The 27,006-nt window shown below is 35.5% G+C and overlaps 1 protein-coding gene and 2 long non-coding RNA genes across 4 annotated transcripts in view; 2 read left to right on the plus strand and 1 right to left on the minus strand.

Moving 5' to 3' along the window:
- The window catches only part of LOC309847890, a 407,011-nt gene that overhangs the window by 271,717 nt on the left and 108,288 nt on the right, over window positions 1-27,006 (plus strand). The gene's annotated exons all lie outside the window — the stretch shown is intronic.
- Window positions 1-27,006, minus strand: part of MIB1 (MIB E3 ubiquitin protein ligase 1) — a 131,249-nt gene that overhangs the window by 31,020 nt on the left and 73,223 nt on the right. Inside the window, exons 11-12 of the mRNA XM_082698744.1 lie at window positions 21,986-22,183; window positions 19,237-19,388 (exon numbers count right to left, since the gene is read on the minus strand). Coding sequence (XP_082554870.1) covers window positions 19,237-19,388; window positions 21,986-22,183 — 350 coding nt within the window. The remainder of the gene's footprint in view (window positions 1-19,236; window positions 19,389-21,985; window positions 22,184-27,006) is intronic.
- On the plus strand, window positions 5,316-11,167 carry LOC309847923. Its single transcript, XR_014302724.1, has 3 exons — window positions 5,316-5,539; window positions 6,070-6,195; window positions 7,391-11,167. It is a non-coding gene; the product is annotated as an uncharacterized lncRNA (long non-coding RNA).

Here is a 27,006-nt window from a genome sequence, read left to right on the forward strand (position 1 = left end):
GTAAGTCTCTGAAATAATGAGAAAATGCCTAAAATGCCCAGACTGTATTTTTTTTAATGGTAGGGGTCTATGAATCCCATATAGGAAGCCCAAGATATCTCAGAACAGGCTGTGGAGGATCCAAAAACCTCTAAAATTGCTTTTGATCAGATTTTAAAACAGGTTTAAAACCCAAAGTATATTGAGAATTACAGCTAAAAGGCAGTTTTCAGTGGCTGTTACTGAAGTTATAATCACTGCTTATGGGAGAGAGAATTCTTTGGAAACCTATGGAAAACTACAGACTCACTCTACAGCACCCTCCTCAGAGAAAATGCACTTTATATTACACCGCCCTACAATTTTGAGAGAGTCTACAAACCCCTAAATCTCATACAAAGCTCAGGTTTCCTGCTTTAGTTCGCTCACAGTAATTACAAGAATTCTAGTCTTCCTCCTTTGCTGGAGTAAAATAAGATACTAGATATAGGGGCACCTGGCTGCCTCAGTTGATAGAACATGTGACTCTTTTTTTTTTTTTTTTAATTTTTATTAACATATAATGTATTATTTGCCCCAGAGGTACAGGTCTGTCGATTAATTTCATGGTTGAGTTCGAACCCCACATTGGGTACAGAGATTACTTAAAAATAAAATCTTAAAAAAGAGAAAGAGAAAGATGCTAGATATTATGTAATTTTTCCTCCAGATTCTTAATGGGGAAAAGTACTGGTACCACCCTGTACTACTGAATGTTTGGATTTGGCATAATCATGATGCCAATGCCAAACATTATCTAGTACTCTACATATGTGACTATGTGAGAAATGGAATTTATAAGGGTTTTATGATTCTTCTGGTGAGTTTAGAAGATTTAAGTATTAAATTAGGTGAGGAAAAAAGTTTTATTAAAAACAAAATGTAGTTATAAGGTAATAATGTAAACAGTGATTTAAGCAAAACCTGTGACAGATTATATTGAAAGAAATAGTGGTATTAGATGATGTCAATAGTTTTAAACCTTCATTTCTCATGACATGAAATCAGTATATATCTACAATTGATAAATCTGGAAAACTGCAGGATAAGCTGGAAGTTATTGGGGAGGGGGTGTAGGGAGGGAGGGATAAAGCAGAACACAGTTCTTTCATTATAAGCTTTGTAGTAGTATTTTTTTTAAAGATTTTTATTTATTTGACAGAGATCACAAGTAGGCAGAGAGGCAAGCAGAAAGAGAGGGGGAAGCAGGCTCCCCGGCAATCAGAGAGCCCAATGTAGGGCTCAATCCCAGGACCCAGGGATCATGACCTGAGCCGAAGGCAGAGGCTTTAACCCACTGAACCACCCAGGCGCCCCAGCTTTGTAGTAGTATTTGACTTAGCTTTGCATATATATTAGATTTTAAAATTTTAAGTCAAAACACTAAAATAATATTTAGGCTTACTATGTGAAAATCTTTTATATTTGCTACTTTAGTTCTTATAGCCAAGATCTATAAATATGACCGCAAGTTTTACATTATAAGGTGTGGCTCATGCTTTTACCAAATGTTTTTTTTTTTTTTTAGTCACATTATTGAATAGATATCCTTGAGAAGATGATTCATATGAAACCATGTTTCCCACTACCTTACATTCCTTCCAATTTTATGGTAGTACCTTCCCATTTTATGCTGCCAACAACTCAAAAGAAAGAAAGGGAGAGAAGAGCAATTCCTTCTCCGGGCATAAGCTATCCACGGAGATGGAGCCATCAGTAACTTGTTCTTATGGGCCTGTGCATTTCCTAAGTGAAAAAGCTAGAGAAAGCTGAAGTCTCTCAGAAAGAAGGGCCAATGGCTCGCAAAGCTAGTAAAGCACTTACACAGAAATATGTGTGTATTCCTGAAAGCCCACTGTCTTTCTACCCTCTCAGTACATTTTATCTTTTTGCTTTTTCCTTTCAGTACAAAATATGTAACTGAAGTATCAGAGCAAAAGAAAGATGGTAATTCCAGGATACTGTCTGAAGTGACAACTATGATCCCAGTCCCTTCTAGACCACATTCTATAAAGTCCACCAAATCCTAATATTAAAGCGTAAAACTCAGATTTTCAGAGAGCAACTTTTCACTTCAGAACCAATCCAGTCTGTTAATTAGTCCCACTTACGTGGGGTGGGCAATCTGAAGAGCCCACAATCCAACCAGGCATGCCAGCTGTCCCCTGCAGCGCTGGTGTTCCCGAAGAGGAGACTTCTGCTGCAAGCACCCAGGCCCACAGGTTTGCTGGGACTAGGGTGTTACCAGCTGAGCATATTAATAATTTCATTGCATCAACAGGCTCTCACCTATGGAGCACAGTATATGAGATTTGGAGGTATTTTCCCTAATGCCCAAATACTCTTCTTTCATTCTCAGTCTGGTTGTTTTCCAAGAGGTTAATAAGGACAGGGATAGTTGAAAGATAAGATCTTACTACCAGTTAAGCAGGCATTTGTGAAGAGTGCCAAAGAAGCATTAAGTTCCGGAACAACTAACAGTGGTGCCTAGTATAATCCCTGGCACATGGTAATACTCAAAACGTTTGCTGAATGATGAACAAATGAGTTCTAAGAAGTAGAGGGACAAGCAGCTGTCTACATTGGTATGTAGCAATCAAACAGCACTAGGTCCATTTTTAGGGCCTGCCATGCTTTATAATCTTTCTTCAGAGACAGGCAACGTTTTTCTAAACAAACCCAAATAGCTAAACTGTGGAGTCCTACATATTAATGTAAAAAAACATTAGAATAGCACTACAGCACACACTAGGTGTTCACTAAATGCTTGCTAAGTTAATGAACAATCCTTCAAATAATAAAGCTAATAAAGTCTGTTAGTCCGGAATTCATAAAGGAAACTACAAAGAAAGGTGATCGATCCCAAGCAGAAGTTCTTTAGTACCTACTAAAAGTAGGTAAGTATGTGATATTCTAAACATATTTTTCCCACTTCCACCTGAATGGATGCAGACAAGAAGCCTGGAAAGATAAATACCCAGATGCTATCCATGGTAATCACTTTAATAATAAATGAATATAGCTGGGTTTTATTTCATTTACTTACAGCTAGTGAACAGGCATTAGTTAGATGTTTTTAAATTTTGGGGGAGGGGCTTTTATTTCCGTCCACCCCAAACTCTTTTTTGACAGATACCACAATTAAAAGGTTCATTAATCTAGCCTAATTTCATGAAGTAGGAATTTGGTAATATAGAACTTAGCTCAAAATGAGAAAGAGATATGCAACAATTCAGGCTGCAGAAAAGATGTACAGCTGAATACTCAAGAATTCTTTAAAGACAACCAAAATTATCTCTTAAATGACCCGTCAGTTCTTAATTCTCCTTCCATGTATAAGCCAGAGCCCCATTTTACTTATCTTTATGTCACCTTTGTATGCCTAGTAAAAGAAGCTCAAAGTTTTGTTGAATGGAACAAAAGAAGATACAATCAAATGAACAAACATTTTCTGAATGTAAGGGAGACAAGGAGATTACCAACCTGTTAAATTTTTGGTATACTCCCAAGTCCTCAAGAGTGGTAATTCCCTAACTGGTTTCCTTATTACAGACCAGAGTAGGAGTACGGTGTGGCAGTAAGGAGCTCAAAATCTGAAGCCAAACTAGCTTGGTCGAAATTCTGTCATTAGCAAGGGGAATGGCCGGTGACTTGAGCAGGTTACTTAACTTCTATGCCTTGGTTTCCTCATCTATAAAATGTGAGAAGAATCACAGATTCTATCTCAAAGACGTTGTTATGAAAATTTTAAAGGATTTAGAAGAGTACCCAGCACTTCACATTTGCTTTAAAAACAAAAACAATAACAACCATAACAACAACCAAAAACCTTTCACTGCCAAAAATTGGTTAGGAAAAAATGAGGCAATTTAGAAACCTGAAAATTAACCTATCTTAAACTGAGACATGTGTCATCTTCTCACAGTATGTGTAAAAAGTATTCCACTATCTAGGAAAGCTGGCTCTTCAAAACTGTCAAATATCTACAGAAGCACTTTGTATGTCACTGCTTTAAAATAGCCATCCAAAATAATTCACCTGCTATGGTACTAAACGCTAAAGACAAAAAGAATGTCAAGGACAAAACTTCCCTTTCAGGAAAATGAGCTTAAAAAACTGGTAATAGTTTTTCTTAATTCTGAATTGAATCAATACTTTATAGAACACTGTATCTGAATTAAGAACAAGGTATAGATATGGTTTAGGAAGAACAGAGTTTCCCTTGGGCATTTTTAGGTTTTTAAAATCTTAAAACTGTATATCCACAACTACGTTAGATTTGATGTTATAATACTCTTTTCTTCTTGGTTAAAAAAATAAATTTCAACATTAGAATATATTATGAATATGCTATTAAAATTTAGAGCAAGAGTATTTTTGCTCTGAAGCATATACTATTATGTGGCAACATTACAGATTAGGTTAATGAGTGTTTCATAGTCTCTGGTAAACTAGAAATGTTATAGATTAGGTTAATGACTAATTCATAGTGTCTGGTAAAGCAGAAATAATCATGCCTAAATGACATTTCATAAGATTTAAAATAAGGAAAAAAATACTTTACATTTGAAAATGGAATAAAAAAGAATTTTAGTAGTTCTGTACGTAAATATAGTTTCAACATAAAAGTACACAATTATTCAAAACCATTCTAGAACCTATTTCTCATCTAAGCACTACAAAAAGTTAACTGAAACTGACATGGAATTAAGTTTTAAGTAGATTTAACATTTACACACTACTCTTTTCTCCCTTACTGATCTCTCTCCATCTTTAGTATATAAGTTTTACTTACCATTTCTACAAATTTTCCACTAAATATTATTCCTTAAATTTAAAATGTATGTGTAGTAATAACTAGCTCTAAAGATAACCCTGCAAAATCTCTTCAAGCCTTTAGTTACGTAAAGTATCATCATCCATAATATTTTTTTACCAACAAAAAAGTTATGTTATGAAATATATTTTGGCAGCAGAGGGATTTTACTTATTCCAAGTCTGTCTCAAAACTGTCTTGCAACTAGCCAGGATAATATTTTTCCTCCTCCCTTTTTTTCTCTGCAGTGCTTCTAAGTATAGTGACAGGCACATCAGGCTTTCCTAGTCTCAGCGCAAGCTCAGTGAAAATCTGGGAAATGTAAGTGGAAACATGAGAGACCGCTTTATTTGGCAGTGCTTTAAAAAAAAAAAAAAAAAGGGCAGAACAAATGGCAAAGCAGTGTTTGGACCGCAGGATGAACAATCAATAGGCAGAAAGCAAGATAGAGGCTTCCTCAGCTTTTGGATCGACAATCGACAGCTGAGAGACTATTTTTTGCTATGGTTGACTAAATATGGTCAGGGAAGAGAGAGGCACAAGAGAGCCTGTTTGCCTGGGAGTGCATGTTTCAAATGCTTAGCTGCCTATAAAGCTGTAACAGTTTAGCCAGTGGCCACTGAGAGAAGAATATAAGTTAACCTCTGTAGTGACCATGTGGAAGTCCTGACCTTGCCTGCAGACTTGACCTCTGGATATGACAAGGTGGCTTCACTGCAGATCTACCAATTAATTCTGGAAACTAAAAACCAAAACCAAACAAACAAAAAACCCAAAAAAACAACTTCACAGCAAGAAAGATACAGAATATTTCCTGAGAAGTCAGAAGAACCTAATGTATTCTGGTGGGCAGAGGAAAATAGGGTGAATGCTTAGTTACTTGGGGGGGAGTGAGGCATGTTTTGTTTTTGGCTTTTTCTTTTTTAGGTTATAAAATTAACTTTCCTGCAACTTTCTCCCCTCTTCTGAAGCATTTCATCTGAAAATAAGCGAAGGCTCCTTTTCTTGGCCATTATATCAACTCTCCTTCGTTGCTTAACTTTCTGTACAGCAGATACAAGGTACTCGTATCTGTGTAATACTGGTAATATGACCTTCCAAATCAAATGGCCAACTTTAATTCAATTTTGTTGCTTGGGTATTTTTTTTTTAAGGTGAAGGAAAGGGAGAGGGAAAAAGATGGCTTATTGGGGTTCTTTTGTTTGTTAATTTGTTTTTCAAATGTATCTTAAAAGGTGAGGTTCTATGTTCACTGATCCGGCCCCCTTGCTTCCTTCGGCTTATGAAAAGAAGTGCTGAATCAGCGAATAGAATGAAGGAACCATCAAGAGGAGATGGCTGCTGCTGCTGTGGCTCTCTAGGTCATTATCTCTCTTCCTCCTGCAAATGCTGCATGGCACTAAGCTTACAGGTAACAGTATCACAAGGCCTGCACTTTTAAGGATGCTTATGACTTTCTGCATGCTTACCTATTATAGACTCGATACACGCTTCTATTGTTAAAGTTTATCTAGGCATTGCCTAATTTCACAGTTCAAACAGACAGCTTATGCAGCATAAAAAGGCATGTTCAAGTAACTTGGCAGATAATTCTTGATCCCAAAAATGTACAAATCCATTACTGTAACTGACATTACTAAAGATTTGGTCTTTGTTTCAGATTAAATAATGACTTTGCATCCTTAGTAAATCATATCCTGCTTTGAAAGTATGCATCGTTTTAAAAACTATTAACTGTCTATTAAAAGGTTTAGCCAACCAAGAGACTTGGCAGATCAAAAAATACTTCTTAATGCTAACTTTTAGTTGGTACAAAAATAAATTAGAATGTGCTTGGTAAATCCCAATACTGAACGGCTGAAACTGCTGTACGCTGGGCCAGTACTGCTACATTCTGATTTGCCCTCTAGAAGCTGCACCAACTTTTCATCACAGGCTGCAGAAATTCTACTCTCCCTGCCTTTTTGTTTTCTCCTTTCCCAAATGTGAAAATTTCTTATGGTGTTCTTTTAAATTAACCTTTTAATACCACAAAAGTTAAAGGCAACTCACCAACTATAATGTCTTTTCAAGCTAAATGATTATGCTCAAACACCCTGTGCCACAGGCTAACACCTTTCAATTCTTTTCAGTAAGACTTTAGAAAAGTTGACTATTCTGGTAGTTATCCTTTTATTTAAAAAATTAGAGAATCAAAAGAACCAAATTCACCAAAAGTAGATATTTATACATATTTTCAAATGTGTATTCAACCCCCCCCCCAAAAAGGCACCAAATGCAAAATTCAGGTAAGTAACTAATAAAGACAAAGGATTGAGAAAAAGTTTTCAAATAATCATGAGTTCCTTCTCTGTGACCTTTAAAACAATAACAAAAAGTCCATCACCTTTAAAAATTCAGTTCACTCACTCTAAAAAGATCTAGTTTTTCTCCTTGTTCTTTCAACTTTACAGTCAATATTAGAAATAGTACTAATTGCTTAACTGGTTAAGTTTTCAATAAGACATCTAGTTTGTAAAAAGAATTTGCACTGAATTCATTACTATCTACTTGTAGGATCTAGAAGCAAACTACAAAATAAGAAGAAATTCTCTCTGAAGACTATGAAGAAACACTAGACTGATTTTACCAATTTCTGAAATAATACTCTGTAAAGACTCCACTGATTCTATGAATCTCTTGCAAAAACAACCAGACCAGGACAAAGTTCAACAGATAACTGGTTAGTGTTTAGAAGTATCTATGCCCACCAAGAACAAGGAGCCGTAAATGGCACCAATGCCATGCTTCAGGTAAATCTGCTATGGTTTAGTCTTTGACAGTCTCTGCAAATGATCTACCACGACTTTGTATCAGTAAGCTGAATGTTTCACTAACAAATGGGAAAATAAAACATTTCATGTTTTTACAGCTAACAACTTAGTAAAACCTACTCAGAGTACATACTTCTTTATGTACCCATATGAACATACAATGCTATGGAATGTAAAGAAGTATGTATTTTTGGTAGGCAATAAACTGCCAGGAGGGAACTACACTGCGGCTAAAAGAAGCCCTTGCTTCTTTCTATGTGAATGACCTTCATATGGTAAATTAACCTGGTATCAAAAAGATGACCTTTGGCAATACTAACACCATAAAAATGTATCTACTACTTTTAGATGGAAACGAAATGTTGCAAAGATTTCTATGTTGTGAAGAAAACAAAGTTTAACTAAGGAGATTTAAAATTATCATAAAACTCCTTTTAAATCTTTTAAGTTTAAAATACACTATGCTTTACATTTTTAAATTTAGTACATGATTAAAATTTGGATACAGAAATCAGTATTACTAGAACAAAAGAGGGATAAACATGACCTATGTTCTGTCTCATAATATGATCTTAATTAAAGTATATATCATATTAGTAGGGTCAACTGGTTTAAGAATAACAAAATATAACAAAAACTGACATCATTACATTTTAACAATTTTCTTGATACATTGATAAGTATGTAGTCTACTGACATTAGAGGAATTTTTGAAGCAAGTTTTGTTGTTTTAAGCTTTTCTGAAAGCTACATAGTCATAATTGGAAAAGACTATCTTTTAAGTAACAATCTATTCTCAAAAAAAAAGGTGGTGTTGCTCTTAAATTAATCAGGTCCTTAACCCAGTCTTTGCTTTAAATGCTGTCAGTATGTAGAATAAATTAAAACTTAAGATTTATGCATGAAAAATGATAAAATTCTGGGCCATAATTGTAGGTTAACAGGGCACATTGGTAAAGATTGCCAAATAATTAAAATAAATTATCAATATTATCCTTGAATCTGCTTTCTCCAAAGGGGAACATAAAATGAAAATGCTATAGTCAAGTAACCAATTTACACAGACAGAATAATCATCTTTCAGTGGTACTGTGCAACAGCAATTCAATATTTACAAACATGATAGGGTCCACTATTTGTCCTGTGTTGGAGGTATCACAATATTTTTTTGTACCTTATACAAAACTTATTTTGTATAATAGACATATATTAACAAAATAATAAATAATAAAGCTGCTCTCAATACTTTAATAAGCAGTACCTGCTTCATGCTTCAACAGACTTGGAAAAAAAGAAATACTAATATTCATATATTCTAATCATTTCTCTAAAAGTATTATTTCAACTGGAATATTCAGACATGTATAAAAAGCACAATGATAAATGAAAATTCTTATGTGTCCCAAGTTGAACAGAAATGGCTATAAGGTTAACTACAGTTATAACTGAAAATATGTATGTCAAAAGTACAGGTTCCCTATAAAACTAGACAAAGTGTATTACTATACTCATGATTTATAACATTATAAAATTATTGAGCATTATAAAATTATAGAACAATTTTATCCATTATTCTGTAGGCATGAAAGTTTTTTTTAAATTATTTTAAAACATCCTGGTGTCAAAGTCTTATTGCTCTAATATTAAGAGTACGTAATCCTCAGAAAATAAAATGACAGCAACTGCTATTCATTTTAAAAAATAAGATTATATACTGGTTTTAGTGCTTACAAGTTTAACTGAACATATCTGAGTCTTTTCAATCATTCTAAAATGTCACATCCATTGCTTAGATCAGCTGTTCATTTTTAACTGAGTACATAGTAAACTCTGGGCATCTGCTGACACTGGTGTAACTCAAACATTTCAACTGTCTCTCTGACAGGGATAACAGATGCTGACATTATCAAATGCTGTACTATTTTTTTTCCATGGCCTCTCCTTGCCCCAATATGGCCAGTATATGAAACTGAACTGCCATCCAAAAGCACACTTGAGCAACTGGATCTGCTAAACAGCTCCCATATAACTAGTAAAAATAGAAGCCAGTTTTATTGCTATCTTCAGCACTTAAGTCCAGGCAATTTAACACCTGTTTCATTTCTATTAGAATAAATGGAAAGAATTGTAGTTACATGAGTTTCACCAGCAGCATGACACTTACCAATCAACAGATGCAGAATATACTAATATGAGAACTGTTTGAATACTGCCTGAAATAGTGTCAGCCTTTTTCCAGTTTAGTTCAAAAGAGTAACTGCTTCTTTATAGGTGAAGTGAGTTACTTATAAAAGTAAGTGAGAGCACTTACTTTATAGGCAAACCATAGTATCTCAAAGTTTTATTTTGCAATTATATTTCAGAAGATATCCCTTCCCTGATACTGAAATGCAACACAAATCATATTATAAAAAACACCTACTGTACTGACTTTTAAAATATTACTCATGTAGTAGACTTTAATACTCAAATTTATTGATTATAACTATGCACTGCAAGTCCATGTATTATTAAGCTGATAATGGAAGTAACTAGGCAATCTGTACCCAAAACGATGGAGAACTCAGTCAGGGAAATAGACCTTGAAAAGGGTTAAATTACTAACCTATGATTAGTAACACTACATAAGCAAAAACAAAGAAAAAATCTGGCATGTATCGTAGTTCCTTTCAACACAAGTCCAAGCAATACACTGAACACACGTGTGATCTATTTATAAACCAAAGGGCAGAGGTACTTTCTTAAGGCTGTTCATTTTCCTCCACCCCCTCCCTGTCAGCAGCTTGCTATTACCCTCAAGTATAATTTTAATTAAAGGAGCAGTGGTAGACGGGTTACCAGTACTCTTCCCTAACCTATTAGCATACTTCCTTGGTTCACTGCCTCAAAGATAAATACAAAATAGTATTCCGAAATACATCAAGGTCTGTTTGTTCCTTTAAATGCTGTTGGTTTTAAACAGGTTATTGTCTACACTTAAGAATTATGCAAAGCTGTACACTGGTAATTCCTTAATGCATCAACGAAATGTTAAAGGGTAAAGACTTCTGCTCCACTCAAGTAGGAAATAGTAGGAAAACTGCCTTCAAAATAGAAAAGTTGACACGTAATGACTGAAGTACTGATATGAGAATCTCTAACATTTGATGAAAGTCCATAACCATAATTGTACAAATAAAAAGCATTTAAACTCTTTCGTATCCCAAACTAGCAGCACTGCAATGCTTTGCTAGAGCTGGTAAAATGGAACCAAATCGCCTCTTCAATGGATTTGGTCCCCTTCAACCAGCTGTAGCTATGCATTGATTACTACAGGACAGCCAACGTTTTTCATTTATGAATATCAGTCACATGTCGACTAGTTTCAGCTTATTTAAGTTATTCAGACTGTGGTTTAAATCATATAATTTGTTACTGTTAATTCTCCTTAGGAGAACCACAGGGGTTAACAATGTTTAGAAAAAGTTTTATGAAAAATGTGTGGATGACTTATGAACTGCAAATAAAATAATTTTACTTATTTACCATCTTGGTGGTTTTTTTTAATCCTTCAGAAAAGAAATGGTAATAAAATATAGCCTATACTGCATAATAAAAAAAATACACTTCCTCCAAAGAAGAAAATATTTGGGAAGGTCACCTAAAACTTACAGTATGGTTTCAAAGAATGGACATGCACATATTTTAAATTAAGAAAAATCACAACATTAAATAGAGTACTCTAGAAATGTTGGGTCACTATTTTCCACAGGATTAGCATTTAATCTGACTGCTATTTACCTGAATATTGATAGATAAAGGTAAAAAAGAAAACAAACAATTCTGCAGAAACTGCAGAGACTGCAACAATATCTAGTTCTTCCAACCACAAAACAAAAGTTTTTAACCTTCTGAAAAGAAAGGAAATGGGAAGCATTCACAGCTTTTTACTATGTAGGTATTTCTCCATACTCTGTTGTAAAATGAAGATCTCTTCTAATAATAACATCCTATGACTCTCCTCACAATCCTCTTTGTCCTTCACAAAAAAATATAGACACGAGCCTCTCTCTCTCTCTCTCAGTGGAGAGAAAATGAAGGAAGAGGAAAAATGACAAGTTATCCAACATCCCTCTATTTTTCTTACTGACTGCAATACAACTATAGGTAATATAACATTCTTTAACACATGGAAACAAACATTTCAGTAATTAAAGAAGGGTTACTAATGGTAAATAGTAGTTTAAAAAGCTACATGTTCACACAATTTTCAATAGACCACTCCTCTATTTCAAAGTTAAGATCACCCCTTAAAAGAAAGTAGGCAAAGGAAAGTATATATATAAATTTTATCTCTTCATTCAAATTATTAGGCCTTCCTGCTCATATTAATCACATTTCAATTAGTCACATTAAATATATTTATGTATCACAAGGCACATCGTGTCTGAGAGTGGATGAAAATGTACATACTATAAGTATAGTACCATTTAATACACTCTCAGCTATTTTTTATACATAGCACTCAGCATGTTCAGAGTTTACAAGAAAAGAAAAACATTAAACACAAAGATAGGTCTGCATTATCAAATCATCATATATTCAACGTAGTCTTATTTACCAGGTCTTATTTTAGAATTTAAAACGTTAAATAAAGGTATCATAACATTCCAGAGGGAAATTTATGAGTTGCTCACATATTCCATAAGATTTAGTATGTGCCTTTGTGCAAATCAAAAGAGATATGTAAGAAATGACTGTGAAGTTATCTTAGCACTAACCTAAAAACACAAGTGTGTCACATTATGTGGTCCATTCATATTTTGTATTACTTTTCACACTCGATTTATATTAAAGAAAGATTTGTAAATAACACTATATTAGGTAACTTCATAATACAGTTAACAGAATCTCCAAAATATCTATCTGGTATCAGTACTTTCAAAATACTTATTAGCTGGTTTTTGGCTAGTTCTGCAGAGAATACTGCTAATTTATTTTCATGCCTGTGAAGATCTAAAACATTAAGAGCTAAAAATGCAACATCCTCATTAGAAAGTACCTAAGTAATGTGCCAATTAATGTTACTCCAAAGAAATTTAATTTCCATTTTCAACAACAGAAATGCTTCCTGCTCTTCATCTAAATCTGAAATTTCACCTATATGCAAAAAAAGGTAATATGGATAAACTCTAGGGAAAATAATCTCTAAATATCAAAAATAAGAAAAAGCATAGTTCTTGGTTAAGATTCCTGAAATACAAAAAACTTTATTAAGTCATATTGTAACTGCTATTCTAAAATTCCCCAAATTTTATAAAGCATGATACCAAAATATTCAGTGTCTCAGAATGAAAGCTTATATTGTCTCCCACAATTCTGAAAGGAAAGAAACTGCTTTATAATTCCTTCTCCCTTAATGTCTTTATTTCAGTTATTGTTATACCACGAGGAAACATCAAGATCAGCTTTGAAATCTATATTGATCTGAAGTTTTGGAATTTATATTTCAAAGTATATTCTTCAAAAATATTGGACATCTAGACATATTTTTGATAACCAGGGATATTATATTTTCTTTTTAAAAAGCACAGTCAGGACACGTGGGTGGCTCAGTCAGTTAAGTATCTACCTTCAGCTCAGGTCATGATCCCAGGGACCTGGGATCGAGCCCCACATTGGGCTCCCTGCTCAGGAGGGGTCTACTTCTCCCTCTACTCCCTGCTCATGCTCTCGCTATCTCTGTCTCTCTCAAATAAATAAAATCTTTATAAATAAATAAATAGCACAATCAATAACTCTACTGTCATTAACTTATTGCTGAAAAATTATTACTACTTACTAACAGCAAAGCTAAGGAACAGAATGTTACTTTAATCTCACATATATACACATGCACATATAAACTTTGGAAACTTTTGCATATTGCTAACCATAATAAACTGAAATAATTTTAAGTAAACATTTGTGCTGTTATTAAGTTACATTTGCAGTGATGTAAGTGATTTGCTGTAGAAATAATATATATGCATTCTAATAAAAGAAAAATCTCAAAATTAGCTAAGAATTATATTAACTGAAGTATCATCAACTGCAATTAATATTGACTACAAATGAAATTCAACAATTAAGCCAAGTATACTAAAGAAGTATAACCTAGTTTAAACAAAGATCACAGGACGCCTGGGTGGCTCAGTGGGTTAAGCCGCTGCCTTCGGCTCAGGTCATGATCTCAGAGTCCTGGGATCGAGTCCCACATCGGGCTCCTTGCTCAGCAGGGAGCCTGCCTCTTTCTCCGCCTCTGCCTGCCTCTGCCTGCTTGTGTGCTTTCTCTCTCTCTCTTTCTGACAAATAAATAAAAAATATTTAAAAAACGAAAAAACAACAAAAAAAAAACAAAGATCACAAAGAACAAATTAAAATGTTGTAATTCAAGGTAATAGATTCATTAAGTTATATAAATTATAAAATGCTTATAAGAAAGGGAAAAATGTTGGCCCATATTAATCTTGTCTAATATTTTATTCAAAAATACTAATTTCATCAACCTCTGGAAATAATAAATGAACTATATCTGGTTTTCTCAAATAAGGGCTGAGGCCAAAGACTTTTAAAAAAAAATTCTGAGGGGCTCCTGGGTGGCTCAGTGGGTTAAGCCTCTGTCTTTGCAGTCAAATGCTCTACCACTGAGCTATACCCCCAAGCCTCTGTCTTTGGCTCATGTCATGATCTCAGGGGCCTGGAATCGAGCCCCACATCAGACTCTCTGCTCAGCAGGGAGCTGGTTTCCCCTCTCTGCCTGCATGTAATCTCTCTCTCTCTCTCTCTCTCTGTCAAATAAATAAAATCTTTTTTTTTTTAAGATTTTATTTATCTGACAGACAGAGATCACAAGGAAGCAGAGAGGCAGGCCAAGAGAGAGAGAGGGGAGCAGACGCCCTGTCAAGCAGAGAGCCTTATGTGGGGTCAGATCCCAGGACCCAAGCCAAAGGCAGAGGCTTTAACCCACTAAGCCACCCAGGCGCCCCAATAAAATCTTTAAAAAAAAAAAAATTCTGAGTACACCAAAAATTATTTCTTCTGTCTTTTGACATCACTGATCAGTACAAGGAAAGAAAAGCACATTTTAAGAATAAAAAACTTGATATGAAAAAAAGAACCAAAAACAACCTCAATTTGCAATTTCCACTGATAATATAAGTTCAACTGATGTGTATCTTCTGATATTCTTTAGTGCCCAATTAAAATCCTATTGTTTATCTGGCAATCTATAGTCACAATTGCATGAAATGTCTTAAGGAAATAGGAATAACTTTAACAAAAGCACTTTGCTGCAGAAAGAAAATGGCTTTTTTCTCTCTTTTTTTAAATGTCACCTGACACTAGTTACTTGATTAGAGAAATAACCCTTATAAACTTCAGGGGAATTCTCAAGATATATGCAAGAATTGAAGAAATACTAATAGTATACTCTCTTCTTCTTGTAAAGGCTTATTACCATTAGTAAATACACTACACCCACTCCCAGTAAAGTGAGACAATCCAAAATATTTAAAGGTGATTTATGTCCTAAACACTTCAATTTTCAGTTTATCTTAAATGTTGTGATTTAATATAATAAGCTAAATTCCCTCAATAAAATCTTTTTTTTTTTTTAAGATCTCATTTATTTATTTGAGAAGGGAGGGCATGTGCAGGCATGAGTAGGTGGAGGAACAAAAGAAGAGAGAGAAGCAAAATCTCTGCTGAGCAGGGAACCTGACCTGGAGCTCAATCCCAGGACCCTGGGATCATGACCTGAGCTGAAGGCAGATGCCAGGTGCCCCAATAAACTCTCTTTTGACCATTCTAATCTGAAATAATTGCTGTTCGAACTCCTAGCAGTTTCTCTACAGAATCTGTAATCACATAACATCCTGTCATATCTAGCATGGTCTTGACTATGAAATTAAGGCTATCATCTATTAAGTCCCTATCACAGTCAAAGCACTGTGGGAGATACAGAGATGGAAAGGAGTGCCAACAATTTTAATAGAAAGAAACAAAGAAATACCACACAAACATAAAGTGCAATAAAATAAGAAGAAAGAACACATCAGTACAGGGCAAATAGAACATAATTCCAATGTTGAGATCTAGGAGCTCTGAAAGAAAGATGGTTAAGGGGGTGCCTGGGTGGCTCAGTTCTTAAGTGGCTGCCTTTGGCTCAGGTCATGATCCCAGGGTCCTGGGATAGAGACCAGCATCAGGCTCCCTGCTTGGTGGGAAGCCTGCTTCTCCCTCTCCCACCCCCCTGCTTGTGTTCCCTCTCTCTCTGTGCCTCTTTCTGTCAAATAAATAAATAAAATCTTTAAAAAAAGTAAAGAAAGATGATTAAGATCAAGAAGGGAAGGGGATAAGGATATCCTGACTAAAGAAAATGCTTAAATAAATGAACAAAGTAGACAAAATATTTTAGAAAAGGGGAACAGCATAATGTAACTGAAGGGGTAAGGTAAGAAGAGGGAATCTAATTACTTGGAGATAAAGTCAGAAAGTCTTAAGAAAGACCACAAATGGATATGAAGGCCAAGTTCAAGGTGTGCAAATTTTATTCTACGTACAATAGGAAGCAATTGAAGATTTGGGAACAGGGAGAGGCACAATTATATCTATGCCTTTAGAATGGTAAGTTGGTATTGTATGAATGTCAGAAATAAGACTGATATCAGAGAGAAAATTAGAAAGTTACTATAATAGTTTAAGTAAAAGTGGTGAGTACTTAATTACATCAGCAACAATGGGAATAGGAAGAATGAAATAGATTGGAAAAGACTAGTAGAATAAATGGAATTTGAGAACTAACTGGAAGTTGAGAATTAGTGAGAAAGTAGTCAAAGATAACACTAAACAAAGAGGCAGCAAGGGGACTGCTGGATGTATTAGCACATTCTTAGTTAAATCATTCACTATCCATGAGTTTCAGTCTTAAAACCACAATACAGAAAAAATACTGTAATGTAATTAAGAGTGATTTTTCTTTTCTTACTTTTTTTTTAAAGTAGGCTCCATGCGGAGAAAGGGGAACCCTCTTACACTATTAGTGGGAATGCAAGCTGGTGCAGCCCCTCTGGAAAACAGTATGGCGGTCCCTCAAAAAAGTTGAAAATATAACTACCCTATGACCCAGCAATTGCACTACTGGGTATCTACCCCAAAGATACAAACATAGTGATCCAAAAGGGCATGTGCACCCCAATGTTTATAGCAACAATGTCCACAACAGCCAAACTATGGAAAGAGCCCAGATGCCCATAGACAGATGAATGGATATAGATGTGGGGTATGTGTGTGTGTGTGTATGAATATTAATCAACCATCAAAAATATTAAATCTCGCCATTTGTAATGACATGGTTGGTACTAGAGGGTATTATGCTAAGCGAAATAAGTCAATGAGAGATAGACAATTACTGTATGATCTCACTCATATGTGGAATTTTTTTTTTTAAAGATTTTATTTATTTGACAGACAGAGATCACAAGTAGACAGAGAGGCAGGCAGAGAGAGAGAGAGGAGGAAGCAGACTCCCTGCTGAGCAGAGAGCCCGATGCGGGACTCGATCCCAGGACCCTGAGATCATGACCTGAGCCGAAGGCAGCGGCTTAACCCACTGAGCCACCCAGGCGCCCTCATATGTGGAATTTTAAGAAACAAAACAGGATCATAAGGGAAGAGAGGAAAAAATAAAACAAGATGAAATCAGAGAGGGAGACAAACCATATGAGACTCTTAATCATAGGAAACAGGGTTGCTGGAGAGAATGGGAGTAGGGGGTGGGGTAACTGGGTTACAGACATTAAGGAAAGCCAAGTGATGTAATGACCACAGGGTAATATATAAGACTGACGAATCACTGACCTCTATTTCTGAAACCAATAATACATTATATGTTAATTAACTGAATTTAAGTTAAAAATTTTTTCTTAAAAATGAAGTAGGCTCCATGCCCAGCATGTAGTCCAACCATAGGGCTTGAACTCACAACCCTGAGATCAAGACCTGAGCCAAGATGAAGAGTTGGGACACTTAACTAAGCCATCCAGGCACCCCTAAGAGGTATTAAGTCAGATTGTTGCTCAACGTCTAGCTGCTCATAGTCAGATACGTGGTCTTAAACATAAATTCCTCTCTTTATAAGCTTCACATTCCTTTTCTAGTAAAAGGGGATATTAACACCTACCTCAAAGAGCTGTTGAAAGGATTAAAGGAGATAGTGCACATAAACCTTTTAATAGAGGCCTTGCCTGTGGTAAATGCTATCATCATCATCTTCTACTTGAAAGGCAGGTACATGTAATACTATTTTGTCTCCTTCACAATGCCAAAGTATGAAGTATGAAGTGTTCATATATTTGTCATTTGAAAAACAAATCAAAATATAATCTAAAATATGGTCATTTATTTCCTCCTACATTATATGCCCATCATTAGGAGCACTAACAAGCAATAGCAGTAAAATCCTTTTGTTCTCTGTGCTCACCCTCTAGTGGTGATCCTAAGAAGCACTGTGTATTTCCAAGTTGCTAAGAGAGTAAATATTAAAAATTCTTCTCACAAGAAAAAATATTTGTAATCACATGGGGTGAAGGATGTTAACCAGATGTGCCATAGAAATCATTTCATAATATATTCATATATCAAATAATTATATTGTGCAACTGAAACTAACAATAGTTTATGTCAATTTTGTCTCAATTTTAAAAAAAGAATTCAGGATAGATTAAACTGTCAAAATAAACTTCACAGTGAACAGCTAGCTCCCTCAGGCAAGATATGAAGGCTTAATTCAACTATAAACAGAAGACATCTAATGCAGTTTTCTAAAATGCCTCGCAAGGTTAAATTGTTCCCAAAAATTCATTCACAGCAAGCTCTACATTAAGGAAAAACTAAGTATTTTCCTGTTCTGTGAGACTACTGAACCTTATGAATTCTGTGATTTCCCAGAAGTTTTTCTCAAACTACAACCAGCAAATCCTTTTTCTAGTAGACTGCCTATCACCACTGTTAACAATGGCTGGGGAATATCTATACTAGAAGCTTATACAATTATATTATTAATAAGGAATTATGTACTTAAGAGTTATTCAGCCACAAATTAAAAAAATAATCATGCAAATGGGGTGCATGGGGGGCCCAGTCAGTTAAGCATCTGACTCCTGATCTTAGCTCAGGTCTTGATCTCAGGGTCTTAAGTTCAAGCCCCATGCTGAGCCACATGCTGGGCATGGAGCCTACTTTAAAAAAAAAAAAAAATCAAAACAAATGGATAACATAAGATTAGAGGACACTGGGAATGATCTTAAAGAAACAAATCTCAAAATGGAATGCATTTTAATTAAATCTTTAGATATAAGCAATATTCTTGGTAACTTATATCCAATATATATAATAGTCGTTTCATAATACTTGTATTAGTTTAACAATAAAAAAATTTCCACAGACTTTAAAATGATTTATAATGTACTAAAATAAGCCATTACTTCCTCATCTGTATCAAAAAAAGAGAACCAGCACTAGGAAAATATTTTTAAACTGCATATAAAATAGTAAAGGTGAGATCTTTACCTGGGATTTCCTCTTAGTGCCGCATGGTGTAGAGCATTAAATCCATTATTGTTTGTAATGGTAACATCTGCTCCAGCTTCTAAAAGTACTGCCAGAATGTCATCACGTTTCTTACTTATTGCATCATGAAGAGGGGTATCACCTTCAGAATCCTTTTTTTTTAATTTAGAAAGGTTTTCATTAGTTCTTGAGCCAAAGATCACATGTAATATTAATATGTACACTGAACTACTAAACAGAAGCCGTATCTAGTAACCTTCAATAAAACATTCTGCATTAAATTTTAGGATGTAGGCAAGAAACATTAGCCTCATTATATTATATTAAACTCATCCTCAATCTAGATGGGGATCAATGAACATGTTGTAGCCTACCAAGGAAAAAGAAAAGTAAAATTAAAAAGTACCCTCAAATATGACTCAGGTAATTACAAAAATTAATGAGGTAAAAAGCTACCCCCAAATTTCATTGGTTTAAAATGGCCTACTATACCATATTCCTACCAGTAATCGTTATGCCTAAAATTTCAAAACAAACAAACCTACACAGTCTTGGGGCCCTAGAGCAATGAATTAAAAGTCAATAGTTCTCAACCTTGGCTGTACATTTAGAATCTGTAGGGGAGCTCTTACAAAGATACCCAGGCACAGGGTGCTGGGTGGCACAATCAGTTAAGCCTCCAGCTCTTGGTTTCAGCTCAGGTCATGATCTCAAGGTTGTGAGATTGAGCCCTGTGTCAGGCTGAATGCGTGACAGAGAGTCTGCTTGAGATTCTCTCTCCTTTTCCCTCTGTCCCTCCTGCTCATGCATGAACGAGCATTCTCTCCCTAAAATAAATAAATACATCCTTTAAAAAAAGAGAGATACTTAGGCTCTTCTCTAGGACAACTAAACCAGAATCTCTAGGAGTAAGACCCAGGCATTAGTAGTTTCTCAGAGTCTGCCAGCTGAATATAGTATGTAGTCATGGGTGAAAATATTAAATCTAAATGTTTTCAAGGGGCAGGAAAGTGGCTAATTAGTCAAAATAGAAAACATGTAAAAGAAAAGAATATACAGCGGGACGCCTGGGTGGCTCAGTTGGTTGGATGACTGCCTTCGGCTCAGGTCATGATCCTGGAGTCCCGGGATCGAGTCCCGCATCGGGCTCCCAGCTCCATGGGGAGTCTGCTTCTCTCTCTGACCTTCTCCTCGTTCATGCTCTCTCTCACTGTCTCTCTCTCAAGTAAATAAATAAAATCTTTAAAAAAAAAAAAAGAAAAAAGAAAAGAATATACAGCAGTCTCGGTCTTCCTTTTTTCAAGCTGACTACCTTTCCCATTAATCAACTGATTTTATGAGACTGACGTGCTACCTACTGCGCTAACGAGGCACCTAATCAACTGATTTTAGTAGTATGCTGTTATTCATTATCAGTTATCTCCACAAATGGGTAATTTAGACTTCATTTATTTCATAGTTTCATAAATACTGTTCTCAGTTAAGTCATACCTATGGTTTATGCCATGGTTGCTAAATCCAGCCTGCCACCTGTTTATGCATTACTGATGGCTGCTTTCATACTACAATGGCAGCACTGGACAGTCGTGATAGAAACTACATGAAAGCCTAAATGATCATTTGGCCCTTTACAGAAAAAAGTTGGCTAATCCCAGAAATATACTCATCTAACCTCATAACAAATTCCTAATCCAACTTCAATCCAACCAGCCACTTTTTATTTAGTCTCTTATCTAGTGGCACTAAAAATTCATAGTCTTCAACTTGACATAGGCTCTTAATATGGCCTTAATAATATATTAAGAGCCATTTAATATTAATATATAATTAATATATCAAGAGCCATATAATATGGCTCTTAATAATGGCTGGAATAAGCTTCTACAGGCCCTGATCGTCCTTCCTTCTGGTCCCCACAGAAGCTACTCCAAACATTTATCACTCTTCTCAATTACCTTTTCTATACCCATTACTCCCCATTCACTCTCAACAGATGACTTTGTCTCCATTTCAGACCCCCCCAAAAATAGGTATAAATTATCTCTCCTTCAACAGATTAACACTCTCTAATTCCTCCCCATCCTCCAATTCTATAATCCACTTAGAAGCTCTAAGTTCCAAACCCTGTCAGCTCCAAAATGCATTATCAGTCTCTGATAATCATCTAGCTGAATAAAATCTCCAATTCCTTTAGTTCTCAAGCCCTCAGTCCCATTACTCCTATTTTTCTTCTCTGACGTATCAAATCCATCTGGCTGCTAAAACTGTGGGTGGACAGGAATCCCCTCTTAGGTGACTCTTGCCTCAAAAATTAGGTCCTACTGAAAATTAACCTTAAAACCCTGTATATTTTCCAAAATAGAAAATCTTCCTAGACTAATGACTAGATCGAGACCCGAAGATAAATTAAGCTACAATTAAAATAATTTAGATAAAGTAACTATCATTAAATGCAGCCTATTCTACTTCCTTTAAGCTGCTGAAGCTCACTGTCATAATCAGTAAAGTTAAATCAATTCATAAGCTGATATTTTTGCAAAGAAGTCCCCACCCCCACCCTCCAATATAAAACCAATCTACTGACACTTTCCTTCAAAGGCCTTTCCAAGAATAGCTGCCAATTTTATCACATAGAATGATCAAACAAAAAAGGAAATGATAACAAAGGAATGCCTGCAACAGAACCTAGTATTTCCTCTTTATAGAATCTTAGCAACGCCTGCAGAATGTACACCATTGAAGGTTTTACCTGGAGGCTAGGATGACAGCCAAAGTCCAATAAAGTCTTCACCACCTGCAGATGGCCTTTGTTGACAGCAATATGAAGCGGCGTCTGTCGGCGCTTGTTGCGAGCATTCAAGTCGGCACTGCCTCGGTGCAGCACTTCTATGACAGCGCCTTCGTCTCCAAAAGCTGCATGGTGAACGGCTCTATCTCCATCTTTATCCTAAATGTCAGCATTTAAATCTGAATTAGTGAGGGAATATTTTAGAGAGAAAATAAAACCTGAAGCTCTGATACGTCATTAAGAATTAATGTGAGAAAAGAAAAGACAGAATGGAGTCAATAAAATAACTAGAAATCCACTTGACTAGTGATTAACTCCAAAGATAAATGATGACTGTGGATCAATACACTATGTCACATACATACTGAACCAATACTTATATCAGAAGTAGTCTAATCTTTCATTACTCCTAATTTATCAGCCATGATGATAAGTCAACATTAAGAAAAACGCTAAATTATGATACAAATATACATAAACATTTTTCCATTTAAAAACTGTATTTACAGGGCGCCTGGGTGGCTCAGTGGGTTAAGCCGCTGCCTTCGGCTCAGGTCATGATCTCAGGGTCCTGGGATCGAGTCCTGCATCGGGCTCTCTGCTCAGCAGGGAGCCTGTTTCCTCCTCTCTCTCTCTGCCTGCCTCTCTGCCTACTTGTGATCTCTCTCTGTCAAATAAATAAATAAAATCTTTAAAAAAAAAAAAACTGTATTTACAAAGGCTTTTTAATGACATAGAAATTGTATAAACATTAGGTGAGTAATTTAAAGAGGAAGAAAGGATGCCAAACTATGATCACAATTAACTTTGAGAGAAATATATCAACATATTAACACTGGTTATCTCTAGTTGGTAAGCATATACTTTTCTGTATATTCAAGAAAAAAATTAAGTACCACCTTAAAAGATAAAAATGAAACATAGATCAGCGTAATTTCATATATGCATATAACTTCATATATCCAAAATTGAGAGAAACGTCTACTCAAACTATTTTAGAAGAATCAAGGAGGTATGCTGTACCCTTTTAAAACAGGCCTATTTCTGAAGAAGTAGAGAAAGACCTGATTGCTTAAAATTTTTTAATGTAAGAAACCTTTTTTCTTTTCTTTTTTTTTTTTAAAGAGAGAGAGCTTGTGTGAGCATGGGCAGGGGTGCAGAGAGAGAATCCCAAGTAGACTCTGCAGAGCCCACTGCCGGCTTGATCTTATAACCTTAAGATCATGACCTGAGCCAAAATCCAGAGTCTAACACTTAAACGACTAAACCACCCAGGCAGCCCTGTAAGAAATTATTTTTTAAAGGGGGAAAAAAATGCCTGTACTGCATACAGATAATATATATAGTCCACATCAAAAAAGAAGGCCTCAGGACTCCTGGGTGGCTCAGTGCGTTGGGCCTCTGCCTTCGGCTCGGGTTATGGTCTCGGGGTCCTGGGATCGGGCCCCACATCGGGCTCTCTGCTCAGTGGGGAGCCTGCATCCCGCTCTCTCTGCGTGCCTCTCTGCCTACTTGTCCTCTCTCTGTCAAGTAAATAAATAAAATCTTTAAAAAAAAAAAAAGTCCCATTACTTTGCTAAATGCAGACAGAGATGGTTATTATAAAGATACTCTCTTTATTCCAGACTATGTCTCAAGTTTTAATACCCAGAAGTAAGCATGTTTTAAGACTTTCTCCAAAGCAGTATTTCCAACCTTTAGTCCTACCTCCTCATAGACTCCAGCTTTAGCAAGTGGTTTGAAAATCCATAAAGTACCCAGGATTTTTTTAACTACTTTCCACAGATTTAAATAAAAAACAAAACAACAGTTCATTCAAAACAGCTGCTGAATTCACCAGTCTTTGGTCTTAGCATATTTTCTCAGACAGATATTTAAAGTAAAACCACTTGTGTAGGAGTCCACAACAATTTGACAACCACTCTTGAAAAGGTAGGAAACTACAACTCAGCAGTACTTCTACCTTCTAAAAATCTAGCTAAGCCAAAGTAGCAGTTTCTGTTACCTGTCAGCTGTGAGCATAAAGGAACTAGCACACTACCACATGAAAGTTTAAAGATGCAACTCATGTGCCTCTGAGTAGCATTATATTTAAACAACCCAGAGAAACAAGCTTTTTACAAAAAAAAAATTTTATGTCTACATGAGTATGTGTGTGTATGTTTGTGAGACATAGAGAGATGAAGCTCTCTAGTAGCATGTTACAGAATCTTAGATTTAAGCTCTTCCTACCCTCCAATTTAGATTTATTTATCATTTTTAAGCAGTTTCATTTTAAGCGTTATCATTTTAAGTGGTTTCATTTTAAGCGTTATCATTTTAAGTGGTTTTCCTTACGTTAAAAAGAACCTCACTAACACTCCCTAAATAAAAACAAGGACTGTTTATGAAATGTACCACATGTTTATGGCTGTTAGAAAACTTATTGTAATGCTGTTATGCAGGTCCTGTCATCAATTCATGTGGGGAAAAAAAAACACTGAAAAACAAAACCATGAAAAATAAAAACCCTAAATGTGTGTGTGTGTGTGTAATATATATATATATATATATATATATATATATATATATATATATAATATATCAAGTATTTTTATGTATTTGTCGTATATATGTCAAAAGAATATATATGAGAAAAATTTTATAGAATTTTGAAGATATATGCACTAGAAAATAACAATTTATTTTGGTTTTTTTTTCCCCAAATAAAAAACTTCAGTTGCACAAAGATCTAAATAGGGTTTATTGCTGTCTTGTGAATCCATCTTAAGTATTTCCAATAAACCTAATTTAAAAAGCTCATTATTATGACTCTGATACTAGCACCAAGTGAGATGTTGAGGGACAATATTACAGTAAAGTTATCTGAAAGGATTTTGGCAGGGACCTCAAATTAAATCTAAAACCCATCTTGGTTCTTTCTACCCTCTTATTCCCCCCTTTCTTCCTGCTTTCATTCCAGTCTTTCCTAGCTTAGTTGGGAGAACCACAGACCATATCAAAATCCTATCTGTAAGTCATGCTTACCTACTTCATGTCCCTGAGCCACAATATATACAAGCACCAAACCCAATGGCACTTACGCCTCAATTTATAATCAGATCTCTTTTCTTTTCTCCTATTCTACCACTAATTAATTAAGTCCTTGATTCTCACTCATCTAACTTAGCTTACCTGCCTCCACTTTATCTTACCCCAATCTATTCTTCACACACATACACACACACACACCAGAATTCTCTCTGTAATGCACTAAACTTATGTTTAAAACCTTTTAATGTAACTCTACTATAAAATGAACAAACCTCTTTTAAAGCCTACTTCTGCAGACTACACCTGCTGCCATCATCGTCCCACATAAAAAACTCTAACTTACCAACTTATTTGACCCACTACGCCCATGTACAATTATTTGACCCAGATTTCAATGCTCTAATAATTCTCCACTGTCCCTCTGTCCAGCTCCTGGACACCATCACTCTACTTCCTGTCTCTATGATTCTTGACTACTTTAGGTACTTAACAGCAAAGGAAGCATACAGTATCTGCATTTTTGAAACTGACATCATGACCTCAACAGGGCCCTAGGATCAAGTCTTTCAATGGGCTACATTGTAGCAAGAGTCAGAATTTCCTTCAGGACTAAATAATATTACATATGCCACATTTTGTTTAGCCATTCACACATCATGGACACATGGGTTGTTTCCAAGATTTAGTTATTGTGAATAATGTTATGAATGTGGGTGCAAAAATATCTCTTTGAGACCCTACTTCAAACTCTTTGGGGTATATAACCCAGAAATGGAATTGCTGGATCATACAGTAATTCTATTTCTAACAAAACTACATATTGTTTTGGAAGAGTTTGTACTGTTATAATGTTATGCTGTTTTCCACAGCAGCTATACCATTTTACATTCCCACCAACAGCCCAGAAGGGTTCCAATTTCTCCACATCCTCCCCAACACGTTTTTTTTTAAAGATTTTATTTATTTTATTTATTTATTTATTTATTTATTTATTTATTTATTTATGTGTCAGAGAGAACAAGAAGCACAAGTTGGGGGGCGTGGGAGGGCAGAGGGAGATGCAAGCTCCCCACTGAGCAGGGAGCCCATTGCAAGACTTGATCCTAGGGCCCTGGATCATGACCTGAGCCAAAGGCAGCCACTTAACCAACTGAGCCATCCAGGCAGGCGTCCCTGATTTGTTTTGTTTTGCTTTTATAATAGCCATCTGACTAGGTATGAGGTGGTACCTCATGATGGTTTTGATTTGCATTTCCCTAATGCTTTGTGATGGTTAGCATCTTTTTATGTGCTTATGAATCATTCATATATATTCTCTGGAGAAATGTCTACTGAAGTCCCTTGTCCAGTTGTGCATCATTTTTCTGTAGTTGCTGAGTTTTAAGAATTCTCCAAAATTCTGGATATCAACCCATTATCAGACATACAATTTGCCAGTGTTGTCCCACATTGTACAAGTTGTCTTTCCATGGTTGATAGTGTCCTTTGGTGCACAGAAGTTTTTAATTTTCATGAAGTCCAATTCGTCTATTTCTTCTCTTGTTGCCTGTGCCTTCGGTGTCATACCCAACAAATTATTGCCAAATCCAATGTTGGGAGCTTTGCCCTTTGTTTTCTTTCAAGAGTTTTATACTTTTAGATTTTACATTTAGGTCTATGATCTATTAATTTCCATAGACAATGTTAAATAAAGGTCCAACTTAATTCTTTTGTACATAGATACCCTGTTTTTTCAGCACCATTTATTTAAAAGACTGTCCTTTCCCCACTGAATGATCTTGGCACCCTTGTCACAAATTATTTGACCGTGTATACAAGGATTTGTTACTGGACTCTATTCCATCCCACTGGCTTATGTATCTGTATCTATGCCAGTACCACACTGTTTTGATTATTGTAGCTTTGTAGTAAGTCTGGAACCATCAGGAAGAACGAGTCATCCACAATTC

Source organism: Mustela nivalis (genome assembly GCF_964662115.1).
Source record: "Mustela nivalis genome assembly, chromosome: 14".
Taxonomy (NCBI): domain Eukaryota; kingdom Metazoa; phylum Chordata; class Mammalia; order Carnivora; family Mustelidae; genus Mustela; species Mustela nivalis.